Below are 13,826 nucleotides of genomic sequence, written 5' to 3' on the forward strand. Positions count from 1 at the left end.
CAAGCAAGTCCATGAGCCTCTCCACTTTCATAAAGGGGAGAGAGAGAGGCGGGAAGGGGGGGCGCAGCCACCTCCAGCCTGACTCCACCCTCAGTGGGGAGCCTTGCACCAGCTCGGGCGCCACTGTCGTGGGGGAGGAGAGGCGCCAAAAGCCAGCAGGGGGCCACCACAGCTCCGCCTGGAACAGCAGCTCTCCTGGGTGGGCGGGAGAGGCGCGAGAGAACTAAATGCAAACTCTCCGCCCTGCTTCCCAAGCGCCAGCCCGCTCCAGCTGTGGGGGCGAGGAGGGAGAGGACGACTAGGGCTTACAAAGTGCCCGAACAAGGAGGGCGGGTTTGGGCCGCCACGCAGCCCCCCCCTGCCGAAAGAGACAAGCGAGAGCAACTCCTCCCCTTGCTCTCCGGGACACGGACAAACTTCTGCTGCGCAGAGCCAGGGCGCTGCTGCTCCCGCCGCGCGCGGGGGGCCCAGGGCGGCGAGCGAGGCCGCCGGCGGACAAGCCCGGCTGGGCTGCCGGGCCGGGGAGCAGCGCGGGAGCCGCAGCTGGGGGGAGCGAGCTGGGAAGTGTCTGTCGGTCGCTGGGAAAGCAGCGGGGCGGGGGAGAGGCGTGCGCCTGCCTGCCCCAGCAGCGGGGAGGAGCCGGGTGAGGCGAGGTCCCCGCACCTGGCCAAGTTCTCTCCTTCGGCCATGGGCTCGGTCACCTCCGCTCTCAGCAGGTCCCGGAACACGGTGGTGCAGCTGAGCCAGGAGCCGGGAGCCGCGCAGGAGGCGAGCAGCAGCGCCCAGGGCCGCGGCAAACTTCGGGGCGTCAACAGCCGCCGCCGGAACAAATGGGCGCCCCCGGCCGCGCCCGCCAGCCCCGCGCTTGCCCCGGGCGCCTGGGCGGCAGGCGGCGAGAAGCAGGAGGAGCGGCGGGAGCTGTCCGCGGTGCTGAAGTGCCCGAAGGCGGAGCCGCGCGCGGGCAGCTTGCCATTGCCCCCGAGCCCCAACCGCAGTGCCAGTGAGTGCCAGCGGGGTGTGTGTGTGTGTGTGTGTATTTCCTCCTCTTACCTGCCCTCGGCGCTACCCCTTCCTGCGCGGCCTTGACCCTCAGCCCTTCCTGAGGCAAAACTTCCTCTGCAGTCTAGGGGACTTTTCGTCTGGGCAAGGACTGAGGGCCCGAGCCAGCTCTCCCTGGAGGCTTTCCATTGGACTGAATGGAGCTGTAATCCGGCCCTGCGGGAGGAGCGGGTGGGAATCTGACGCTGGCCTATTGTTACTTATTAATTTTAAAAATAATGCATTTAATTGAATTTCTTAAGTAAGTCTGCACCCATACCAGAGAATCCTGAGGTGCAGAGTGAGGGTCCAGAGAACACCGATCAAATATTTGTGGAAAACAGTTTGCATTACAAGCGAAGAACTATCTTCAAAGTCCTACCTATTTTATGTAAGGGACTTAAGAGATTTAAAAAACAAAAAAACCTGAACAGTTGCTCTAGAATACACACCTGTCCTAAAAGGATAATGCTGTGGGAATAAGGGTTATTGCAGGATAGCAAGCCATACAAAATTATGTATTGCCTTCCAGTTTTCTCACCTTGTCTTTCAAATGTGGACTCAGGATGAGGAAGGATTTTGGTAAATACTGGGAATTTCTTCACTATAAGAGTTAATGCCTTTTTGGAAATGTTTCTAACGTCAGCACTTATTCAGCTAGCATTTGTCATGCTGTCTGTCAGTATTGTGTGTGTGCCTGCATAACATGTATGTTTCCAGTACAGTCCTCCAGTTTCAGAAGAATGCACTCTTTTGTTTGGGAAAGATTCAAAATTATTTTTTAAACATATTGATAAATAATAAAACACAGGACAGGATCCTACACTGGTTAAAAATGATGAGGGAGGGCATAGATACATGAATATGGAAGGAAAAGATACATATACAGACAAGTGAATGCCCTACTTCCCATCCTGTTTATCACCTGCTGCCTCAGATGAATATCTCCAGTTACACTGGGAGGTATTCAGTTGTAACGCTTTAAGAAAATGTCCACTGTGTACCTCTCTTGGGGCTAAATTCTATTCTCAGTTATACTAATGTAAATTCTCTGTGCACTTTAGCTGGGGTTAAACTCTGATCTCATTTATACCACTGTACATTTAGAGCAGAGGTGGGCAAACTATGGCCTGCAGGCAATGTTCCCTCTAAGTTTTGACAGGCCGTGTGCGCAAAAAATTTCTTGTGTGCAAATTATTGTGCTTCTGTGCAAATTTTTGTGCACTCGGTGTTTCGCCATGTGCGCGGGGTTGAGGATCTGTGTGCACGTGTACAGCTTAGAGGAAACAGTGCCTGCAGACCACATCTAGCCTGCGGGACAGTCCTGCCCAGCCCCTGAGCTCCTGGCCGGGGAGGCTAGCCCCCAGCCCCTCCCCAACTGTCCCCTCTCCCCGGCAGCCACGCTGCTGCACAGGCAGCACTCTGGGCAGCAGGGCTGGGAGGGGGCAGTGAGGGGGCAGGAAGTGGGAGGTGTGGATAGAGTGATTCATATATTGTGGACTTCAGATACTTTAAAATCTTGTTAACTGTAGCCTTGGTCATGAGCAACCACTCTCAGTTCAGATTGTGTGCGTGGGAGTGCTGTGTTAGGCTTGGAGGTATCAATCACTAGTGTGACTTGCTGTTTAAAGTTTTAGCTCATATAGAGATATTAGGATATCTTTCATAGTGTGTGAGTCAGCCATACATTCTGGATCTAAATATTTACCTGTCTTACTGATCTCAGCACTGGTGTGACCCAACTTCAATAGTTTGATATGCTTAATACATCCTGCACATTTGTCCCAGGCACATGTGCAAAAACCAGCTGATCAGAGTCAAAGAAAATATAAAAAAGACTCAAAACTCTGCAATTATGTTGTAAAGAAACATAATTGAACCCAATAATCAAGCCTTGAGGTAATTGCTTAATTAAATACATGGGTTTACGCCATATTCCGAAGCTGATTTTGTTCCATTGACATTAGTTGGAAGATTCCCCTTGATTTCAGTAGCAGTTGGTCTAGGCCTGTTTGCATAAAGGTTAAGGATTCAGTTGTGGCATATACCCATAAGTCAATGTTGGAAGGGTGTGAAGGCTCATTATCCCCACAGGAACTCTGGGAGTCATGTCTGAAATGGTTACAATGGTGCCTAGTCCTCTGGAGAATGTGGTTGCAGGAGGGGAAATGGGTTGTATTTTTTTATTTTTTTGCTCTCTCCCTTCCTGTAAACCAGAGAAAGGGCCTGGCACAATCTGATCCTAAAAATTACATGTGTTGAAAACATAAAATTGTTCAGCCATTTTAAAAAATTGTTTTGCTCTTATTCCAGTGGAAATTTCCTTGGTTTCTGATGGTTCCTACTTACTTAAGGGCCCAGTCCCCTGGTCCTTACTAAGTCATGTTGCTTGAATAGGTACTTCAAGAGCAGGCCTTATGACTGCAGGCAGAGTATAAATTTACAGCCTGATAGATGAAAGAGTTAGAATACATATGTATAAGAAAGTTTAACTTATCTCTAACCATTGTAATGAATTTTCTATAGCAAGACCTCAGATAACATAGAAAATGGTTGATACAGTGCACCAATCCCTACACCATATGACATATTGGCTACTTGTGAAGCAGAGTGCAACTTATAGGATAGTCTTAGACATGGTATTATCCAAAGTCATGTGGATAGTCAACATGGGCCTGGTTCTTGACCTTTTTATGCTGGTTTTATTATAGTGTAACTCCACTGAAATCAATGGAGTTGTTACAGCATAAACTGCTATATAAGTGTGGAGGATCAAGTCTTATCTTTTGTGACAGACCAGTTTTATGTGTTCACATTTTGAGGAAAAGAAAAACCTGATGAAGGATTGAGTGGAGACAAAAACAAAACTAGATTATGCCATGTGGGGTAGAGTTGTACTTTATTAAGCTGGATCTCATTAATCTACAGATGCTTTTTAACTCACAGAAAAAATAGCAAGGATTTAGAACTTTGTGATGAGGACTCATGTTGTTTAGACTTTATTACTTTTTCAGAGTATTCCACAGTAGGTTTAGCTGAACATTATGAAATATCACAAAAATGCAATGATCACAGTACATATTGTGATGCGGTACCCTTGATTTATGTGTGTGTGTTTATTCACTTAGGGTAAGATTGTGTTTGGTGCTTGTGTCTGGACAAGGATGATGAAGGGCTCAATCTTCTTCTTAGTTTGTGCACAACATGCCTCAGGTGACACGTTACCAGGATTGATCACTGAATTTGATCTGCTGGTTGGATCATTAGCTTCCCTGGCTCAGGCTGGTCACCGATGGGGACTGCAACATGAACGTTGATCCATTCCCCCCCAGAGGGCTCAGTGCCCTGTACATTCTTTGCCCCTGCACATGTACCATACGCAATTCCATCCTTACACTCAGAGAGCCTTGTAGTTAGAGAGGGTCTATTGTAGTCACCTTTTATTTCATATTATTTCTGTGGTTGTGGGAGTAAAACAAGGACAGGCTTTTGCTAGACCAATAAAAAAGTCTATGGAAATTTCAGAGTTCTTGAGAGTATATCATCTGTAGTTCATGTGTGGTCAAAAAGTGATATATTTGCGTTGGATACATTTTAAAAGAGTTGAGTTGAGTATAACAAAATAAATGATGGATAACTATTGAACACACTTTTAAGTAAAGATGTACCTGTACTAAAATAACTGACACCTATCCAAAATCCCAACCCTGCAAATGCTAATACATGTGAATACTTTATACTGAACTCAAAGTTACTCACATGCTTATGTGTTTGCATGCCTGGGACCTAAATTAGCAAGATTACAGGGTAATAGGAAAGCAACTAACAACTCTTTTGGGGACAAATTCTACGCTGGTGTAAACAGACACAACTCTAGTTGTTTTCTGTAAGGGTTTTATTATGCAAATACACTGAGGAGGAGAAAGAAAGTAGAAGAGAGAAGTAATGGCCTAACTCTGATGTCACAATCTTATCACTCACCAATGAGCTGCTCATAGGGCCGCAGCAGAGGAGCGAAATAGGTGAGACAAGGAGAAGAAAGGACAAGAGGAGGGAGGTGGAAGACATTTTTAATGGCAGAATTTCAGCTCCTGACCCTTGAGACACCCAGTGATGTCACTATCCCTACCAACTGCCAATGAGCTGCTGAAAGAATGATTTACTTCCAGTGTCACTGAGAGAGCAGAAGGGGAAGAGAGAGAGAAGGGAGAAAAATAGAAGGAAGGGAGAGGAGAGATGAAGAGGGAGAGGAATCAGATGGGATGTTAACCTATGAGTATTCACAAATACAAACTTCTAGATTGTACTTGCAATATATTTTCAATATATCAATTAAAACAATTTAAAATGGTAAGGATTTATTTTGATTTTATTTTAGAGAAATTGAAGTGTTTTGCCATGTGAACTTTCATGTCCTTGCTTTATTAATGACCATTCAGCTAGACAACTGTCAGTCCTTATATTTCACACATTCTTTCCAGTGGATTATTATAATTTATTAGGGCTGTCGATGAATCGCAGTTAACGCATGCGAGTAATTCAAAAAGTTAATCACGATTAAAAAAATTAATTGCCATTAATCGCAGTTTTAATTGCACTGTTAAATAATAGAATACCAGTTGAAATTTGTTAAATATTTTGGATGGTTTTCTACATTTTCAAGTATATTGATTTCTATTACAACATAGAATACAAAGTGTACAGTGCTCACTTTATATTTTTATTTTTGATTACAAATATTTGCACTGTAAAAATGATAAAAGAAATAGTATTATTCAATTCACCTCATACAAGTACTGTATAACGATCTCTTTATTGTGAAAGTGCAAGTTACAAATGTAGATTTTTTTTTGTTACATAACTAAAGTCATAAACAAAACAATTTAAAACTTTAGAGCCTACAAGTCCACTCAGTCCTATTTCTTGTTCAGCCAGTCACAAAGAGAAACAAGTTTGTTTACCTTTACAGGAGATAATACTGCACGCTTCTTATTTACAATGTCACCTGAAAGTGAGAACAGGCATTCACATGGCACTTTTGTAGTTGGCATTGCAAGATATTTATGTGCCAGATATGCTAAACATTCGTATGCCTCTTCAAGCTTCGGCCACCATTCCAGAGGACATGCTTCCATGCTGATGATACTCATTAAAAAAAATTATGCATTAATTACTTAGTGACTGAACTCCTTGGGGGAGAACTGTATGTCTCCTGTTCTGTTTTACCCTCATTCTGCCATATATTTCCTATTATAGCAGACTTGATCGTTTTAAGAACACTTTCACTGCAGATTTGACAAAAAGCAAAGAAGGTACCAATGTGAGATTTCTAAAGATTTCTACAGCATTCGACCGAGCATTTAAGAATCTGAAGTGCCTTCCAAAGTATGAGAGGGACAAGGTGCGGAGCATGCTTTCAAAAGTCTTAAAAGAGCAACATTCTGATGCGGAAACTACAGAATCTGAACCACCAAAAAGGAAAATCAACCTTCTGTAGGTGGCATCTGACTCAGATAATGAAAATGAACATGCATCAGTCCTCACTACTTTGGATCATTATCAAGCTCAACCCATCATCAGCCTGGATGCATGTCCTCTGGAATGGTCGTTGAAACATGAAGGGATATATGAATCTTTAGCACATCTGGCATGTAAATATCTTGCAACGCCGGCTACAACAGTGCCATGCAAACACCTGTTCTCACTTTCAGGTGACATTATAAACAAGAAGCTGGCAACATTATCTCCTGCAAATGTAAGAAAACCTGTTTGCCTGAGCTATTGACTGAACAAGAAGTAGGACTGAGTGGACTTGTAAGTTCTAAAGTTTTACATGGTTTTGTTTTTGAATGCAGGTTTTTTTGTACATTATTCTACATTTGTAAGTTCAACTTTCATGATAAAAAGATTGCGCTACAGTACTTGCATTAGGTGAATTGAAAAATACTATTTCTTTTGTTTTTACAGTGCAAATATTTGTAATCAAAAATAAATATAAAGCGAGCACTGTACACTTTGTATTCTGTGTTGTAATTGAAATCAATATATTTGAAAATGTAGAAAACATCCAAAAATATTTAAATAAACAGTTTTCTATTATTGTTTAACAGTGTGATTAATCATGCAATTAATCACGATTAATTTTTTTAATCTCATGATTAATTTTTTTAATTTTTAACAGCCCTATAATTTATCTAATTTTATGCCTGCATCGATGATAACTTTTTGAAGCATCCAGAATTGTATCCTAGAATGAATACAAGTCTGCAGACAATGAATGACTTCTGGCAATACCATGGGTACAAAAATAATTCAAAGTTCATCTATATTAATTACTTAGGAATGATGTCTTAGCGCTCTGTAGTGTACGCTGTTTATGGAGAAAGGAATAATTTAGGAGGCAATGTTTATGTTAAGCAAGTGAGATGTATGTCTCTAAATTGGTCTCCTGAGGGTTATTTATGGTTAAGAGCATGAAGAGCTGGTAAAATTCATTCATTACTGGCAGGCAGTCTGAACACTGCTCCAAAATATGAAGTGTCAGAGTAGAATTTCTTTCAATTGGCTGCTGATATTTTACATCAAATAAATGTTGAATTGGTATGGTGATTTTAGTAGACACATGGCTAAGACGTCACAAGAAGATAAGCAATTGAATAACAGGCATGATTTCAATATGGTGAAATCTGGCTTTTTCAAGGATAGGTGGGGGCATGCTGCCAAAATGTTAACAAGGGGCTCTCAAAAAATGTTCAACTTAGTCAGTGATACATATGCCAACGACCTTCCACTCCACCACGTAGACCTCCAGCATCTACTGGGGTTCGTATGGGATTAGGACATGTAAATGCATTTACCAGTTTCATCCTGGTCCTTGATAGATGCTTGCCATTGTCACAGAGTCACCACATAATTTGTCTCATTTGGAAGGCAATCTCTGCTCCTGCAGAGTTCAAGAGGTTGTTGCAGGTCAGGAACTGGGTACAACTATACATTGGCAAATCTGTATGTGGAAGTACTCTGGGCCAAATTAAGTTGCTGGGCTGCAGCTAAAGTGTATCTCTGTGTGTAAATTAAACACCCTCCTAATTTTCCATGAACTTGTCTACCCAAACTGCTTCTTCTCAACCTGCTTCCCTGATTATACTGTATGACATCATCTACCTCCTCACCTGAGGTTGGATCCAACTCCCAGTCTGTCCTGTGTTTGATCAAATCAGGAAGAGCAGTCAGGTAGGGAGCATGTACAGGGAATCAATAGGAGATAGTTTTCAGTATCACAGAGAATGGATGAGACAGGACTCCTTCCAAGCAAAATCTGAGTCCAGTTGCCCAGTTACCAGACTAACATCCCTAGCAGATGCACTCATGATGCTCCAAAGTATAGAAAACTCCTAGAATGTTATCCACCTTGGACTTGGCCAGCTTTACAAAGGTAACATTAAAAAAAGTGAAAAATTTTGGAGCCTCATCACAAGAATATTGGGAAAATTTTATATTTCATACCAGAAATAAAAGAATTTGGGGAAGTCTGAGTCCCCTTTCTTCCCCCTCCATATGAGCTGGGATCTGGGGGTCCTGCTCTTCTGTGTGTGGGCTTGGGTGTCTGAGGCTTTCTCCCTGCCATCCATATGAGCCGGAATCTGGGGGTCTTAGCACCTCCTGATCCCACCCCCCATCTCAGCCAGCATCTCTTTGCTTATCTGGGGGGGGAGGGATCGAGCCTCTCGCCCTGCCTTCCTATGTGTGAGCCACGATCTGGGAGGCCCTGCCCCCCTAGGGGTCTGTATCCCCTCTCTGCCCCATCTTGTGCTATCTGGGATACTATTTGCTGTATGGAGGGGAAGAGGAGAACACCCACTGTGATGAATGGAGCAGTTCACACCTCTCCTAGTTATTGTGTCAGGCTGTATACCTCTCCATGGGGTGTTCTCATTCATCTGAGAACATCTCCTTGAGATGAATGGGCCACTTCACACCTCTCTGAGCCTGCTGTGTTGCAGGTGGATGTGTAGAGCCTCTTTCCCATACAGTAGGACCAGATTTAGGGCAGGGAAGGATTCTGCCTCTCCATTCTCCCGTCCTTTCCTATCTCCATTTGGTACATGCAGTCCTCACAGTCCCACCAGCTTCCCTCTTCTCCATGGACCCTCCAAGCTTACCAGGGTATTGGAGTGGTGAGGAGGAGGGCAGACCTGGTGTGTGTATGTGGTGTTGGCTCAGAGCAGCGTGTGTGTGTGAAGGGGAGAGGTTAGAACAGTGGGGTGTGTGGGGTGGTCACAGAAATGGGCATGATGGAGGGAATGTGAGAGGAACTGGAGCAGTGCTGGGGGAAATCTGAGCAGTTGGAGGAACTATGGAAGTTGGAGTTGTGAGGGAGAGGGAATATGGGGGTGTGTGTGTGTGCTGGAACAATGCAGGGAAGAGTTGGGAAGAGGTCAGAGCTGTGCAGTGGGTGATGTTGGGGTGGCTTTCTCTCTGCCCCACAAAACTCCTCACAACCATGCCCCCTTTGTCTGACCTCCCCACCAAAAACTTTCCCTCTGATTTCATGCTAGTCCCTGACTGTTCCTTTCTCCTCTCCCAAGGTCCTCAGCCTTCAGGTCCCATGCTGTCAGCTGCCTTTTCATAGGGAGAGGGGAGAACCAGTCTCTGCAGGACAGGCAGAGACATGAGATGATGCAGGGGCAGTGAAGGATGAACAGGCAGCCGGTGCATTCTGTGGCTGGGGTAATCATTGCCAAGGAGCCAGAGGTAGTGGGGAGGAGAGTAGGACTGTGGTAAATGAGGGTGCTGAGAAATTATTTTTTAAAAACCAAGGAAATTAAATACTTTGTTCACGCAGAGTTACGGTTGTCCAGTGGGGCCTTGTACCCTTCCAGAATGTGGAAAGTGGTTAAACTTAAACCTCTGAAAACTAGGAAATATAAAGTTAAGGTATACGCCACCCCACAATGCAACCTTAACGCTGCTCTCTTTAACTGACGCTCCAACATGCCAATAACACACGTACACATAAATTCTCCCCTCACAGATGCTATGGAATACTTTGGGAAGGCAAACCTTGGTGTAACACCAGGCCCCTGGATGGGTTGTGTGCATCATGGATTGAATCTGGGAACTCTGGGTCTCGAAATGCTTGAGCCTCTGCTGCTGTTGCAGGCTCAACCCTCTGAGCGGCCTAGCCACCACCAAAAGGGAACACAGCACCATGCTGAGCTGGCAGGGGTTAAGTTAGATGTAGGTGAGGCATAGCAAACAGGAGCTTCCTACACCTCGCCTACACAGCCTACATCACCCAAACCACCCTAGACTTGCTAAATGTTACCACTCTTCACCCTTGTCCAGATGTCCAGAAACATTGCCTTCACTTACCCCGCTGTAAACCCTGGAGACAACCACTCTGTAGGCCACCAGATAGCTGGCAATACCCATGGCAAGAAGACCCCCGTACACTGCTATTGACACAACCTAAATATTTAGAAATTCCATGCTAAAATGAGGCATATTTGATCCCTCAAGGTACACATGCACCATCTTCATATCACAGTCACCACTCCGTCATGTTGCTCCAACCAATCCCTCCAGCATTCAATACAGCTACACCTAACACTGTGAATGCAGCTGGAGTGCGTGCAGATATATGCTGGAATCCATATCTGTAGAACTTAACAAAACGAATGCCATGTTCTATTAGCCCTTGCCAGACCTCCCAACAGTCCCAGATATTGAGGGACTGTCCCATTTTGATCCACAAAATCCCTGTCTTGGTTGAAGCGGCTCCTGTCCCTCAAGGCTGGCTGGACTTGGCTCCCTGTTCCAGGCTTTGCAAGCTGGTCCCTGGCACACAGCGTTGCACTGCCACTCATGTTTGGCCTGCTCTCCTGATGGGGCGGAGGAGGCAGGTCACATTTGAATGAGTCTCCCATTCAAAGCTACAAAAGGACAATCTGCTCACATTCCGTGGAGCAATGATCCAGTTGTGGCCTATGAGTATCCAGATATTTTCTTTTCATGCTCCTTTGGTTTTGTGAAACATGGTTGGTTAGATAAACATTATGCAATCACCCAAATTTCAGTAGCTCTACACAGAACATAAATGGAGCATATAAAAGTCAAGCAGGGCTTGAAAGGAACGTAGGAACATTATGAGCCAGATTCTGTAGACACTTATGTTACACCTGCTGAATGTGCATGTGCAACCATTTTGCGTGCAAAGTCCAAACTTGTGCATGCAAATCAGTATTTATGAGCGTAAGTGTTTGCATCCTTCACTGAAGGACATCTTTTCAATCACTTTATTATTTTATTTTAATTTAAAATGATTTATTAAAAAGAAAAAGCTCCTGGCATGCCAGGGGAACATAATTGCTGTTGCACTTATGGAGATGCAGAGTATAGCTACCTGGTACAGAGCAACTTCTTTTGCAATTCCTCTGGTCTGCTAGTGATGCAAGTGAACAAGAAAACAGTGCTTATCATCAGCTCCTTATACCCTCCCACTCACCTGTGCACTTTTGCAGCAGCCGGCAACCGTCAGACTTAGAGAGAGAGGGTTCAGTATGAGCATCAGAGTGTGGATTTACTCTGTCCATATTGGCTTTTCAAGCTGCAGCTTTTAATAATTCAAATGAAGTTATTAAATCACATGCAGGAAATTGCTGACATAGTTCTCTGTCTAGTTTTTCCATTAACTCCTCTTCCTTCTTTATATTACTGTGCTCATTTTGGTCTGTGTGTCCATGTCACTATGTATAAATTGTTAGAAGTTGCTATTGCTAATCGCATTTGCCTATCCAGGGTATAATTACATGAAAGCCCGACTGTGACTTTTAGAGAATAAGAGATGACTAGAAGTTATTGTTCTGATCTATAATTATGTCTTCATTCTATTGCAGTGGGCCTTGAAGGGAACTTGATAGTTATTATTAACTGTAAGCGTGAATACATATAGCAGCACCAAACTCAACTGCAGCTGTTCTGTAATTGCCAATACAACACGTCACTGAGTCCTTCCCCAGTTCACTTTCCTCATGGTTTTCTTCTTGTTCACAGAGCTATTTGCATATTTAAGCCTACATCCTACTCTCATGTCCTGTACATATTGGTCCAAATCTTGGCCTCTGGCTCTGCCTATTTTGGGCTGCTCCAGTGGCAGAAAAGTTGCTCTAATAAGGATTCACATGACATAGGCTGGACCTAGGGATTTGGCTCATTGGCTTTTGGTGTCATTTATGTCAGAGTGCCACAAAAACAATGGTGTGGGCAGAAGGGGATCTTGTGTAGTATTTTCATACAGTATTCTCCCAACACTACAGTTTTCTGTGCAAGCTTCTGGGGTTCTTTTAAAGGTTCAACATAGAATATATCAATTGTAGAATTTGCAGTTTGTAGATGTGCATTAATTATGTAAAGAAAGAGCAAGTATTTCCCTATGACCTCATAATAATAAAATAATATAAGTAATACTTTGCAGTTGCACTCTGGATTTACACTGGGTTAACTGAGATGAGACTCTGGCCCCTTGGTCTTAGGGTGAAATTCACTCCTCTGCCGAAGGCCATTGCAAGGCCTATGCATCCCTTAAATTCCACTGAAACCCTATTTTAAGGATTAAGTGGAATTTAAGTAGTGCATAGGCCTAGTGCTGCCCCTAACAGAGGGTTGAAATTCACATTAATGAGCTTTGAACTCAAGCCCCTATCAGAGTCAGATAGGTATTTTACTCAAACTGATAGTTTTTCTAATGTTTGGAAAGTGTGGGTGGTACAAAACATATCTTCTGTAGATGCAAATGTTTTCTTGGAAATGCTGATGCATGTCCAAAATGTTTATATATTGAGCCTTTTTAAACACTTCCTGTTAAAGTTATCTCCAGAATCAGAACAGAATTCAGTTGTCAAATGAGTAGCATCCCTTTACTGAAAGCAAATAAAACTCAAGACAGACTTCCGAAAATGTAAGCATTGCTGATGCAAGGTGAAAAGTACATCTGATAAAAATGTCACAGCTATAGTAAGACTGCAGCATCAGTACTAATAGTGGCTCTTAGAAGATTTTGATCTGCAAGTTTGTAGTCTATCAGAACAAAAATTTGGGCTTTCAGTTTTAATCTAATTTTATCAACTCCATTTCCTGTATGGTATTAAAAAGTTGTTTACTAAAGCTTCTGAATAAAACCATCTAAAGGGAATTACAAATGAAAGTTACAGTTGCTTTGGATGTTTTTAGTATTTACAGGCAGCTTTCTCAGAGCAAAATTCCAATTTTATCTTTTTCAGCATTCTTAAAAAATAAAAATATAAATAAAAGGGCAATAGGAATCCATAAATCTGAATATTTTTCTCAGGGGAAAGAAGAACTTCTGTAACAAGCATATCTTATTTCTGGATTAGGCATTCTCTCTCTCTCTCTCTTTTATCCCAAAGCGGCTTTACAGATAAGGGGAGCACTATAGCATGGGTTGTTCCTCCATTAAGCGTATGATGTCCTGCCATCTAGTCAATGGTCGTCCGTTAGGTCAGACTGACCTTGGTTGTGTTTGTAATATTTTTTTGTGATTCTGTCATTTGTTGGTCTTCTGTGGTGCCCCCACCATTGTCATTTTTTCAATTGTAGCCAACCTCATATACTGAGTTTACATCTAATAGCTTGTCCACATGGCCCCACAGTGTGGATTACAGGGATGTGAATTGCAGAACTCACTAAACTGTTGCACTGTAATGGGACTATGTTAATATGAACTAAGTGTCTTTAAAAGCGGCAAGGAGTCCTGTGGCACCTTATAG

The 13,826-nt window shown here is 43.4% G+C and overlaps 1 protein-coding gene across 3 annotated transcripts in view; it reads left to right on the forward strand.

Moving 5' to 3' along the window:
- Positions 1-591: 591 nt before the first annotated feature.
- PDE1C (phosphodiesterase 1C) overlaps positions 592-13,826 on the forward strand; it is a 500,442-nt gene continuing 487,207 nt past the window's right edge. Inside the window, exon 1 of one of the 3 annotated variants that reach the window (XM_043540641.1) lies at positions 592-1,000. In XM_043540641.1, the coding sequence (XP_043396576.1) occupies positions 688-1,000 (313 nt within the window). In that variant the 5' untranslated portion in view covers positions 592-687. The remainder of the gene's footprint in view (positions 1,001-13,826) is intronic. The other 2 variants (XM_037890096.2, XM_043540642.1) reach the window with 2 other exon arrangements.

The sequence above is a fragment of the Chelonia mydas genome, chromosome 2 (genome assembly GCF_015237465.2).
Source record: "Chelonia mydas isolate rCheMyd1 chromosome 2, rCheMyd1.pri.v2, whole genome shotgun sequence".
NCBI classification, from domain to species: domain Eukaryota; kingdom Metazoa; phylum Chordata; order Testudines; family Cheloniidae; genus Chelonia; species Chelonia mydas.